Genomic DNA, 13,918 nt, shown 5'->3' with positions numbered 1-13,918 from the left:
CCAAGTACAATAAATTACAATAATCTGGCAGTGATATCATCAAAGCTTGCAAAACTGTCCGAAAATTCACCTCAGATTACAATTTCTTCAAACGCCTTAATCTCAACCTGAAGATAATATTCCTAATTTGCAATTTGAAAGTTAACTTAGTGTCTAATAGAACCCCAAGACACCTACACTCTGAAGCGAAAACTATCTCAGTATCTGTGAAGCTTACTGCACCGGACCAACGACCACGATATGATCAATTCAACAAAAACAAAATCTGTGTTTGCCCTCAACCTGCTGGTATTAAACCAGGATCCTAACTGCAAGCATATCTTCACAAAAATAGAGTATCGGAGACACAATGCTTTACTGGGAAAAAACCCTAACCATCATCAGCATAAAATCTATACTGAATGCCTGGACTAGGGAGAACAAGACAAATTGGGATCAAATAGATATTAAATAGTATAGCTGAGAGAGCGGACCCTTGTGGCACACTAGTAGTAATAGGAATCCAAGTTGAGTTTTCCTCACCTAAACAAACAAAAATAATCAAAACCACTCTGAATCCACAATAACACCTACTTAATAATTTCATGGTGAACTGTATCAAAGGCTGTGAAATTTCCAAGAAAATAATTAAATATTCCTCACCGCAATCAAATCCAGAATGTATCAAATCAAATATTTACAGTTAATTACATTTGCTATACAGCTTAATATACTAACGTACGATCTCAGCGATGTACATCCAATAATTAAAATAAATAAAAAATTAGAAAAAAAGAAATACCATTAAAAGATAGGACAGTTTCAAGCATACAAGATCATTCACCACACACATAAAATACAGACACCAACAATGTTTCAGTTGAATGTTTAAACCTAAAACCATATTGACATACATTAAGGAAATTGAGCAACTGATCCAACACAAGCCTTTCCAAAATTTTTGCCATGAACTTCAGTGTTGAGATAGGACGATAGTTCACAACTTGTTTAGGATCAAGTGCACCACCCTTCAGCAAAGGACGAACAGAAGCTTTTTTCAAAGTCCTAAGGACAATCCCCTCAGATGTGACTTGTTCATAATAGTAGTTAAAAGGAACAACAAGTCGTTAATCAAATATTTAATAATTGCAGGGGAACAATAATCTAGGGAACAGCATGAAGGATTCAACTTACTCATCACAGTCTTTACTTGCTCCTTAGAAATTGTAAAGAAGTCCAACCACTTATTCATCGCACCGCTAGACTGCTCAGAAGGCAAATTATTAAAACAACTTGCAATATCCTCTACTTTCTTCTGAAAGAAATCAGCAAACTCCTGACATGAAATATCACACAAAGATAACACAGAAAATAGTTCTTTAATGTTCTAAAATAGCTGTTGAGAGGAAGATCGAAGCCCTAGCAATAGCTTCATTAAAGAAACACATTTTTGCTTTCAGTGTCTCCTACTGATAGGTAGTCACATGCATCCGATACTCCATCTGAGACACAGAGTCCGGATATTTTCAGCACTTGCGCTCTTTGCTTTAAAGACCTCAACTTAACTGTAAAACAAGGAGCACTACATTTTCATACACATATAACAAATTTAAAGAGAGCAACTTGATCCAGATGCTCTGTTTCAGATTCACACCAATTGACAGCATCAGAAGAAAAGTATCCAAATTATCCAACCTTGGTATCCAAAGATCTTTTAATTTTATAGGATCAATTGCACTTCTTATGGTTCTGGTTAGCTTAGATGCAAAACCATTAGGTTTCCTTAATGCGGGAATCGAAAGAAAAATCAAATAATGATCAGACCAAGACACTGGAGACTGAGAAATAACTACAGTATGGATAGAAACCAGAGGGTAGGCTTAAATGGCCATTTTTCTTAGTGGAAGAGGGTGAATAGTGGAGTACCACAAGGATCTGTACTGGGACCAGTGCTATTTAACATATTTATAAATGATCTGGAAATTGGAATGACAAGTGAGGTGATTAAATTTAGATGACAAAACTATTCAAAGTTGTTAAAACACATGCCAACTGTTAAAAATTGCAGGAAGACCTTAGATTGGAAGACTGGGTATCCAAATGGCAGATGAAATTTAATGTGGATAAACGCAAAGCAATGCACATTGGGAAGAATAATGTATGTATTTATTTATAGCATTTATATCCCACATTTTACCCACCCATGGGCAAGCTCAATGTGGCTTACATCAGTCTGCAAAAACATATATCAATTCAGCAAACAATCAAATACACTGAAGTTAAAGAGATTAGTGAGTAACAGCAAAAGAGAGGAAAAGGAGAAAGAGTAATATAGTTCAATATGTCGTTATGACTGCAGCAGTTCAGAAGTTAGAGATGCTAGGCAGGTCTTTAGCGTAAGCTTTTCCCAAATAATAGGGTCTTTAGAGATTTTCTGAAGGCCAAATGATCTTGAATAGATTTTACAGATTTTGGTAAACCATTCCATGAGTGAGCGCTAACATAGGGAAAGGTGGATGCGTAGGTGGTTTTATACTTGATGCCACAACATGTTGGGTAATGAAGATTCAAGTACATGCAAAACGATCTGGAAGAGTTCCTAGGTGGTAAGCTGATAAGGGCATCCATATATGCTGGAGCTTCACCGTAGAGAATTTTATGCACCAAGATGCAAACTTTAAAAGTTATCCGGTCCTTGATAGGAAGCCAATGCAGTTTCTCACGCAGTGGTCTTGAACTTTCAAACCTTGATTTACCATAGATCAGTCTAGCAGCTGTATTCTGGGCGGTATGTAGTTTTTTTAATGAAGCAGTGCTTTGCACCCTGCATATATTCCATTGCAGTAATCAAGGTGGCTTAAGACTAATGATTGAACTAAATTGCAGAATACATCTCTTGGGAAATATGGTTTAATACGTTTCAGTTTCCAAAGTGAGACGAATACTTTTTTAGTGGCAGAGTTTGTTTGCTGTTCAGCGTTAAGTTAATCCAATCATAGTTACTTGATGCTTCTGTATCAAGATGCTCCATGGTGCGACTTCACTTTGAAAATTGTGTGCAGTTCTGGTTGCCATATATCAATAGCGGAATAAGAAAAAGGTTCAAAGCAGGGTGACCAAAATGATAAAGGGAATGGAACTCTTCTCATGTGAGGCAAGGCTAAAGAGGTTAGGGTTCTTCAGCTTGGAATAGAAATGGCTCAAGAGAATATGACAAATCTAAAAATAAAATCCTGAATGGTGTAGATTGGGTAAAAGTGAAACAATTTTTAACTTTTTCAAAAAGTACAAAGACTGAGGGACACTCAATGAAGTTATATAGTAATACTTTTAAAACAAATATGAAGCAATATTTTTTCACTCACAAATTGTTTTAAGCTCGAACTCTGCTGGGGAATGTAGTAACAGCAGTTATATCTAGGTTTAAAAAAAAAATTTGGACAAGTACCTGGAGGAAAAGTCAACAGTGCTTTTGGGACAGACATGGGGGAAGTCACTCCATGTCCTGGGATCAGACTATTATTGCTACTATTTGGAATTCTGCCAGATACTTGTGACATGGATTGGCCACTATTTGAAACAGGACACTGGGCTAGATGGACCATCAGTCTGACCCAGTATAGCTATTCTTATGTGAGGAAGCTGCCAAAAGCCAAACATATGGAAAAACTAGGTGTGCTCTCCTATTAAAGTGAGCCACTACCACTACAAGCATTTAGTGAAAACTCTGCAGCCGATGACAGACCACAGAAAAAAAAAGTATTATGTACCGATAATAGTTCGTATATAAACAACTTCCTGCAACATGGATGGATTGGAATTGTAGGGGTATTTTCCTGCTGTCTCACCTTTGATGGTCTGAGGCTTATACAAGCCAGAACCATTCTTTTGTAACTAATATGGATTCTACAGCCTGTACCCTGAATACATCTGTAACTATCAGAAAGGAGCTATTCACAAAGGAAAATTACTGCTTGGCATACACATGATGACTTCATCCAAGGATATGTTGTTTACTGCAAACTAGCCTCCAGTTATCTCCTGGGAAAAGCGGAGGAGCTTACTTCACAGAGGACAAATGGCTCCAGGAGTATATCAAGAGGGAGGTTTGCTACCAACTGCCTCGTCTGATAAGAGCTTCTTTGTTAATAACAAGAACTGTCTTCACGATCATGAAATCTGCTGGACAGAATTACACCATTTGTGATTGGTCCATAGGTATCATCTGACCCAGAAAGATGCCAATGTTGGACTGAAGAGGAAAAGGTGAATGCAGAAGAACAGAAGACCTGTTGGTAGACAGATTGCTCTGAGAGGAGAAAGGGAGAACTGGACTTTCCTTGTGAAAAGCTGACAAGGTCAGTTCCACTGCAGAACTGAGTCCTTACCCAAAAAGACTGTGTAATCAGTATATAGAGTCAAGACCTTGGACTTTATTCCTGGACTGAGATAGACTCGCAGGGAAAATTCTGCTAGAGTCAATGGTGGAATCCGATTCTTCTTTCACTGAAAGTCTGCAATACGGACTGCGAGGTGAGAGAACAGGATTTATTACCTATAGTCGGGATAGTTAGTCTAAGGCTTTTGTCTGCGAAAGAGTGGTTTTTCAGGACTGGTGGTCAGTGAATTATTAGCTGCTAAGTGTTTATTTTGCACAATATATTTGTTGTAATCTCTCATACAGAGTTATTTAACTGATCAGATTTCTTTATATAGCTAGTTTGGTGATAAACTTGTACTACCAAAAATATAGATTATTTTTGTAACTTGCTTTGCACTGTGCCACATATTTTTATACTAGCCGTTAAGCCCGTTAAAACGGGCGAGATTTGTGTTTTGCAAAATATAATAATTCTCACCTCCATCTACTACTACTACCATTTAACATTTCTATCCATCCATGTCCAGCAAACCTCCTCTCTCCCTGCCCTCCCCTCCCCCAATCAATGTCCAGCAACCGTGCTCTCTCCCCTGCCCTCCCCCCCATATCCAGCAGCCCTCCTGCATCCCATGGCCTCCCCCCCCCCCCGTCCACCAACCATGCCCTCTCCCCTGCCCTCTCCCCATATCTAGCAACCCTCCTCTTTCCCTTGGCCTCTCCCCCCAGTCCACCAACCCTGCTCTCTCCCCTGCCCTCCCCTCCCGTCCATCGATCCATGTCCAGCATCCCTGCTCTCTCTCCTGCCCTCCCCCCCCATGTCCAGCAGCCCTCCTCTCTCCCCTGGCCTCAGCCCATCCACCGACCCTCCTCTCTCCCCTGCCCTCCCCCCATATCCAGCAACCCTCCTCTCTCCCTTGGCCTCCCCCCCCATCCACCAACCCTGCTCTCGCCCCTGCCCTCCCCCCATGTCCAGCAATCCTCCTCTCTGCCCTGCTCTCTCCCCTGCCCTCCCCCCATGTCCAGCAATCCTCCTCTCTGCCCTGCTCTCTCCCATGTCCAGCAACCCTCCTTTCTCCCCCCTGCCCTCCCCCCATGTCCAGCTACCCTCCTCGCCGCCGCTCGCTCCCCCCTCCGTGCCGGGCCCCCTGCACTGACATTAGAGCGCCTCTCACCTCCGTGTGAAAGTGCTGCGGGCAGCAATCTTCCACACGGAGGTGAGAGGCGCTGTCATGTCAGTGCAGGGGGCCTGATATGGAGGGGGCGAGGCGGGAGCGGCGGCGGCGACGTCCGGGATGGGGGGGGTGGAGGTTGGTGCGCTGGCAATGTTGGTTCATTTCAACTTTCCAGGCTCCAGCGGCAGGCAGCATCCGACTCCATTTCCCTCTCTGTTCCGCCCTCTGACGTCACCACGTCTTGACGCGAGAGCGGGACAGAGAGGGAAGTCTCTACTGCGCATTTGCGGGTGAGTCGGTCACTTGCCATTTATATGTTTGATTTCTAATAAATAATAACATATATGGAAAAATTAATTCTTGCCTGATAATTTTCTTTCCATTAGTCCCAACAGATCAACCCAGAGACTTGTGGGTTGTGTCCCTCTACCAGCAGGTGGAGATAGAGAGAAACTCTGGGGTTTGCTATATGTGGACCTGTGCAGCCAACTGAACCTCAGTATGAACAATACCAAAGCAGTGGAATGGAATGAATAGAAAACTCTCCTGACATTGTCAGACCAATTGCCCAACATACTTCCACCACTTCTATATTTATTTATTTTATTATATTAATCAAATGAAGGAACATTCAGAACAACGGAACCCGAAAAAAAACCTAACCAACCACAACAAAACTGCAGACAGTAAACCCAGGGGGAGTCTCTGGATTAATGGAAAGAAAATTATCAGATAAAAATTAATTTTTCCTTCCATGGCGTCCCACAGATCAATCCAGAGACTTGTGGGATGTACCCAAGCAGTCCTCAAGTAGGGCGGGACACTCCCAAACCGGTAGAAATCACCGAAGAGCCAAACACTGCATCTTGACGAGCTGCCACATCCACCCGATGACGAGTGAATGTATGGACTGAAGCCCATGTAGCTGCCCTGCAGATATCTTCCAGAGAAACCAAACGAGACTCTGCATAGGGGGAAGCTTGAGCTCGCATAGAATAAGCACGAACTTGCAAAGGGGCTTGCTTGCCCAATGCCACGCATGCCGAAGAGAAGGCCTCCCGCAACCAACGGGCTATGGTGTCCTTGGATGCCATATGACCCTTCTTACTGCCTCCAAGAAGGACGAAGATATGGTCAGAAAGACGAAATTCATTCGACACCTCCAAATATCTGAGAAGAGCCCGTCTCACGTCGAGGCAGCGAAGAGCCCAGAATTGCACAGGGTAATCTTCCCGGCGGAAGGCCGGCAAATGCAGGGACTGCCCCAAGTGTAAACGAGAAACCACCTTGGGCAAAAACGAAGGAACTGTCCTAAATCGATATCCCTGCTTCTGTAAAACACAGGAAGGGGTCTCTGCAAGAAAGGGCCTGCAACTCTGAAATTCTCTGAGCAGAAGTAATGGCTACTAGGAAAATCGCCTTTAAGGTGAGATCCTTAATCGTAATCCCCGATAAGGGTTCGAAAGGAGGATGCTGAAGTGCTTTGAGAGGTAGATTAAGGTTCCAGGATGGCAGAACTGGCACATGAGGTGGGCGCAAACGATTTACGCCCCTCAAGAAACGAACCACATACGGGTGGGAGACGATGGACGCCCCCTGAAGCCGGCCTCTAAAAGATGCCAGAGCTGCCACCTGCACCTTAAGAGAACTCAACGAGAGTGATTTTTGTACAGCCTCATGATGAAACGCGAAGATAACCGATACTGAAACCGAACCCACTGACAATCCCAAACTCGCACACCACGAATCGAAGGTAAGCCACACCCTAGCATAAGCTATCGAGGTGGATCTTTTCTGAGCCTACAGCACCATGGTGATAACTGCGTCCGGATACCCTTTTCTTCTCAACCTCACACTTTCAAGGGCCAGGCCATAAGACCAAAGGGGGAGGGATCCTCCATCGTGACTGGCCCCGCAACAGAAGACCGTCCTGTGCCGGTAGCAGAAAAGGACAATCGAACAGAAGCCTGATCACATCTGCGTACCAGGGTTGTCTGGACCAATCCAGGGCCACTAGGATCACTCAACCAGGATGACTGGGAATGCGAGTCAGTAACCTGCCCTGGCCATGGGGGAAAGGCATAGAGCAGGCCCCTGGGCCAAAGTTGAAGAAGGGCATCGATGCCTTCTGAGCCCAGCTTTCGTCCCCTGCTGAAGAAATGGGGAACCTTTGCATTGAATGCGGTGGCCATTAAGTCCATCTCTGGCATCCCCCAACGAGCAGTTATCTGATCGAAGTCCAGAGGGGAAAGCGTCCGCTCCCCCGGCTCCAACTGGTGGCGACTGAGAAAGTCCGCTTGCACATTCTGTGACCCCGCTATATGAGCCGCTGTCAAGAATGAGAGATGAGTCTCTGCCCAACGGCAGATGAGAGCCGCCTCGCACGCTAGGGGTGCACTCCTGGTGCCCCCCTGATGGTTTACATAGGCGACCGCTGTCGCATTGTCCGAAAGAACTCGAACTGGGCAACCGCGGAGAAGAGACAGAGACTCCCGAAGGGCCAGATGAGTTGCCCGTAACTCCAAGCGGTTGATGGACCATGACGCCTCCGTCGAAGTTTAAACGCCCTGGACCATCTGTTGCAGGCAATGAAACCCCCAGCCAGACAGTGACACATCCGTGGTCACTATCTTCCAGTCGGGGGTTGCCAGAGGAATGCCCAACACCAGATTCTTTTGAATGAACCACAAGTGCGTGATTGTGTGAAGACGGTCCGAACATGGCACCCGAACCTCGCAATCCTCCGAGAGCGGAGACCAACGGCTCAGAAGGTGCCACTGGAGGGGGTGCATGTGAGCTCTGGCCCACTTTACCACATGCAAGGTGGAGGCCATGGAACCTAGAACTTGTACATAGTCCCAAGCCCGCGGGTTCAGAGTTTGAAACAACGCTCGTAACTGAGCCTGTAACCGCTGTGCTCAAGCTGAAGGAAGAGAAACTATCCCTGTTTGGTTATCGAAGCACACCCCCAAGTATTCCAGCGTTTGGAAAGGCGTTAGGCTGCACTTCGGGAAGTTGATCACTCAACCGACTGAAGCAACCCGACCACTTTGTTGGCTGCCCGCCGACTCTCCTCGAAAGAAGACGCCCGCACAAGCCAGTCGTCTAGATAAGGATGGACCTGAATCCCTTCCTTCCGGAGATAGGCCACCACTACTACCAGGACCTGGGAAAAGGTCCGAGGCACTGTAGCTAGGCTAAAGGTCAGTGCTTTGAATTGAAAATGACGACCAATCACTGCAAAGCGAAGAAAGCACCTGTGGGGAGGCCAGATTGGAATGTGTAAAATAGGCCTCTTTGAGATCGAGATAGGTCTAAAACTCCCCTGGCTGTACCGTTGCGATCACCAATCGGAGGGTTTCCATGCGGAAAAGCCGAACCCGTAAGGACCTGTTGACGCACTTGAGATCTAAGATGGGTCGACAAGAAATACCCTTTTTTGGCACCACAAAATAAATGGAGTATCGACCGCATCCTCTTTCTGCTGGGGGTACAGGCTGGATGGCACCCTGCCATTGTAAGATGAGAAGGATGTGTCGAACGGCCCACATCTTGGCAGGACATTTGCAAGGAGATTCAAGAAAACAGTCTACTTTTGGACGAGCCAATTCTAAACTTGTAGCCGTCTCTGATAACCTCCAAGACCCATTCGTCGGATGTTACCCTGGTCCACTTCACCAGGAATAGGGACAGTCTGCCCCCAATAACCGGCTGGATATGGACCAGGGCCCCATCATTGGGCGGACCTGGCTGCAGGCTGGTTTCTTTTACCGGAAAGGAAGGCCCACCCAGGGACACCGAGAGATTGGGCCAGGATCCAAAGATTCTGAAGGAGAGCCCGGAGACAAATCCGGGCCATCTGTGTCACCCAAGGACATTTTGCCAGGAAAGACTGAGAGGCTGCAGCAACAGACGTTTGCTGAGGAACAGATGGGGCTGCCTGAGAGAAGCTCCTGACTTCTTCAAAAGAAAGGCATTGTGCATTAATAAAACAAAATCCGGGGGAAAAGGAACTGCAAGGGACTCCCCTGCTCCCTGTACATCGCTTCCCTCCATCGGAGCCTGTGCCACATCGCTTCCCTCCATCGGAGCCTGTGCCACAGAAGCGCGCTGCGCCTCTTGTCTATGAAACGCCATGTGCGGAGCAGGTCACGCCTGAAAGGAAAAAATGGTGCCTGCCAACGCACGCTGCACTAACTGCCCCGAGGAAACCGCCGAAACTATCCCCTGCGCTTCCGACTCACCGGACGCCTGAGGGGAACCCCCGTCACGCTGAACACCCGCTGCGGGCTGACGGCGGCAGGACTCACACTCCCCCGATGCTGCTCTCCGGCCCCCACACCGGGAGCAGCACTTAGCCGCCTCAGAAGGCACTGACATGCCTGCCCCAAAACTGACTCGGCAGAACGTCTAGTTCCTTCGTATGATTAAACAAAAACAGTCTCTTACCTTTTTTTTTTTTTTTTTTTTAATCAGGAGAGAAAGGAAACACCGGATCAGGTCAACGGCCCCCGGCGACAGAGGAAAGGTAGGGGGAGAACGGGAGAGACCTGGCACCACCAGGTGTACACCACAAGCTGCAAACAGCCACTCAACCCCTGTCTGTGCTAAACTAGGCCCAAAGGACACCAGTAGCCAGATCAAACCAGAGCTGCACAGAGATGTCCCTCCACCTGCTAGATATAGAGAATACTGAGGTTCAGTTGGCTTCACAGGTCCACATATAGCAAGCCTCGGAGGTTCTATCTCCACCTGCTGGTAGAAGGACACAACCCACAAGTCTCTGGATTGATCTGTGGGACGCCATGGAAATCTCCATTTGTTGCATTGTTCCTTTCATTGGTACAGCTAGTCTGAAGTGTCTAAGGACAAATAAGAGGTACGCATCCCCTAGAAACATGTCCAGAATAATTGCTACAGTGTAGTAAATTTAAAACAAATCGGAGAAAATGTTTCTTCACCCAACGCGTAATTAAATTCTGGAATTCGTTGCCGGAGAACGTGGTGAAGGCGGTTAGCTTAGCAGAGTTTAAAAAGGGGTTAGATTGTTTACTAAAGGACAAGTCCATAAACCACTACTAAATGGACTTGGGAAAAATCCACAATTCCAGGAATAACATGTATAGAATGTTTGTACGTTTGGGAAGCTCGCCAGGTGCCCTTGGCCTGGATTAGCCGCTGTCGTGGACAGGATGCTGGGCTCGATGGACCTTTGGTCTTTTCCCAGTGTGGCATTACTTATGTACTTAGTTTTCTGCCAGCCCAAGTACCTCAGATTATACATTAGTTTATCCTTCTAACATATTTCCTTACAGAATGTGCATATAAGCATGCTTGATATCTAGTATTCACAGCCAGTCTCCTTTCTTTAAAGTAGGGCAGAATGGAGGGAAGCGTGTTTAACTTGAACATTTCCTTGTAGAATAAAATGTTGAGATCTCAAATTTAATATAGGACTTAAGCCTCCTGCCTAAATGGGAATCAGGAAAACCTGGAGTAGAAGCTTTGGCCCCTTTTCCTGGGGCAGAAGTAGCTCTACTGCTTTAGCCTTCAGGAATAATTTTTGTTCTTCCTGAAGCAGGTAGGTATGTGGTTGAGGTAGCTGAAAGGAAGGCAGAAGTGGATCTGGTGGGACAGTGTAAAACTTTGGGTGGTAAGTTTTATAATACTGAAAACTCAGGAATCAATTGTGATTAGTTCCCACTGCTGAAAAAAGATGTGGGCCCAGATGGCCAACAGGAAGGGAAAAATGAATAAAGAAAATTGTAGTCTAAGGTAAACTTCTTCCATTGTAATTTCTTTTAGCCATATCTTTAGGGATTGTTAGTCCTTCATGATCAAGGTAAAGGAATTTCAGTTCCTTTGCCAGCAAGCAGCCATTTTCTATACTAAAAGATGATGCTAGCTGACTTCTTGACCTCAGCTGACATTTCAAAAGCCACTTCTGTTTTTTCCAATTCATCATAAGCCACGAAAAAATTACCTCATAGGATAAGTATTTGGAAGAGACAGCAATTTTATATTTGCAAGGTCAATTCATTGTCTTGCTTATTCTGCATAATGCCATTTCTCTTATCTGCAAACAAATTCTCTAGCAACTCCAAAATTTCTTAAAAGCTGTTGCGAAACCCTAAAGTAGATTAGTCAGAATAAAGGAACATAGTACACTTAGTACGTGGACCATTTTCAGGGCAATATAATATAGTTCTCGACAGTCCTTTGAATAATAAGCCCCGAAAAATCCTTCTGAGATTATAAATGTCAGATTAATGCCATACCAAAGGGCTTCTTTCATAATTATAATAATATCCAACACATTGCTTAAATAATCATTTATATTTCTTACCGTCATAGGTTTTAGGTCTCCTTTGATTTCCATTCCTGGGATTTGTGTATACCAAGCTGCTGCTAAATTTCGGCGGACTGACAACAACAGATTTACTGGTTGCAAAATCTCCAAATCTGGCTGAGAAGACTCAGCTTGTATAATAGTTCTAATAAAGGAAAAATTTTTAAAAATATACAAAGTAAGCAATCATTAAGTCTTTCATAAAAAATATATATGAAACAATGTAATTGAAAATACCCATTATTATTGTGTTACCTACAACCTGTTTACAAAGCTGCACTAGCAGTCGCTGGTGTGGTAATGCCAACACAGCTCATTCACTTTGAATGGGATGTCAGCATTGTTGTGTAGCTTTGTAGACGGGGGGGGGGGGGGGTAGTTTGTTAGCTTCCATCAATTCTGCTAACATTTCAACATGTCTGTTCGTTCTGATAGTGGTAGTATATTATTATCCCTTTCCCCTCTCTATATGTAATTACTATCTACAAAGATTTCAAGGTGTATTTTGTGTCCTGAACAGCTTTTAGTCTATTTGATTCAAGGTCCTTCTTTAACAAAGTCCTACTCCACCACCAATTTGATCAACCCTATCACTGCGATATAATTTGTAAACTGGTATCAGAGTGTCCCATTGGTTATAGTAGCCTTCTAGAATGCTAGTGTACTCTATTAAGAAGACTCTTCATTCAGGGGATCGATATCTTAGAAGATTTCTAATGTTTTATAAATAAATATGCTCCTATTCATGTCAAATGCATAATTCCTTTGGACCTTCCTCTTATGCTGCTGTCTACTGTTTCATGTTCCCAGGCACTACCCTTAGTCACTGTAACATGATCTTTCAAAGTAACATAGTAGATGATGGCAAATAAAGACCCGTATGATCCATCCAGTCTGTCCAACAAACTCACAGTATACGGTATGACGCAATACTACATATGCATACTTGATCTTGATTTGTCTGTGCTACTTTCAAGACACGGACTGTAGAAGTCTGCCCTGCACTAGCATTGTTCTGAATTAGAGAATAAGGTGGGGACAAAATTTGTACTTGTCCCTGCAAGCTCTGTCGGATCCCATCCGCAAAAGTTTTGTTGTGATTTTAATATTTAAATCATTTTATTAAACTATAAAAAGAAACAATATTCTGTACAACTGGTCAACAAAATCCCCATCTCCTCTCACAAATATCCCCCTCCACTATCAGGAAAATTGAACAAGCCAAATTACTACAGAATGCTACATAAAAAATTCATGCTAACAGAATACCTTGGTCACATACACATAGAACACAAATGCCTAATACATAATAGCTGGCCAAAAATGATAAACATACATTAACCTAAAACCACAAAAAGCCACACCACAGAAATAGAAAGATATGCATTTCCTCCTATACTGTGAAGAATATAAAGATCACACATGGTGTTAGGGGGGATGCAACTAGGATATCTGCCCCCTGGCCAGACAGAGCCCTAAGCCTATCCCTATCCCCTCCACCTATGTCCAGCATCACACGCCTCTGTGTCCCTATGCCCCCGCCCAAGTCCAGCACCTACCTTCTGCATTCCTATTCTCCCCGATGTCTAGCATCTTCCCTCTGCGTCCATATACCCCCTCCCATGTCTGATATTGCCCCTCTGTGTTTCTTCCCCTCTCTTCCTCCCCTACTGGTCCAGCACTTCTATCCCATCCCTCCAGCCCTATTCCCCCAATGGGTCCAGTGCCTCTCCCTCCCTACCCTCCAGCCAGTCCTCCCTCCCTCACCCCTTTCTACCTTCTTCTCCAGCTCACTCTTCAGGTCCAGCAGCCCCATCCCTTTCCATGGGTCTGCTCCAGCAAACCCCTCCCACATTTCCAGTGCAACCTCTCTGTGGGTCCCTATAACCAGTCCCTCCAAATGACACTAATTAAAATTTATAGCAAATGAATACTCTACCTATGAAAAGTTATTCCGTTATTATATTTCCTTTGTGTGTACATCTGTACACTACACAAGCTGGCATGTTTGAAAATATAAGTGGGGTCAAATAAAAA

The 13,918-nt window shown here is 44.6% G+C and overlaps 1 protein-coding gene across 1 annotated transcript in view; it reads right to left on the bottom strand.

The window, feature by feature from the left end:
* VPS13C (vacuolar protein sorting 13 homolog C) overlaps nt 1–13,918 on the bottom strand; it is a 992,635-nt gene that overhangs the window by 521,605 nt on the left and 457,112 nt on the right. Inside the window, exon 45 of the mRNA XM_030188422.1 lies at nt 11,879–12,026. Within this exon, the coding sequence (XP_030044282.1) occupies nt 11,879–12,026 (148 nt within the window). The remainder of the gene's footprint in view (nt 1–11,878; nt 12,027–13,918) is intronic.

Source organism: Microcaecilia unicolor, chromosome 1 (assembly GCF_901765095.1).
Source record: "Microcaecilia unicolor chromosome 1, aMicUni1.1, whole genome shotgun sequence".
Taxonomy (NCBI): Eukaryota; Metazoa; Chordata; class Amphibia; order Gymnophiona; family Siphonopidae; genus Microcaecilia; species Microcaecilia unicolor.
This window is presented reverse-complemented; position numbering and strand designations above follow the sequence as displayed.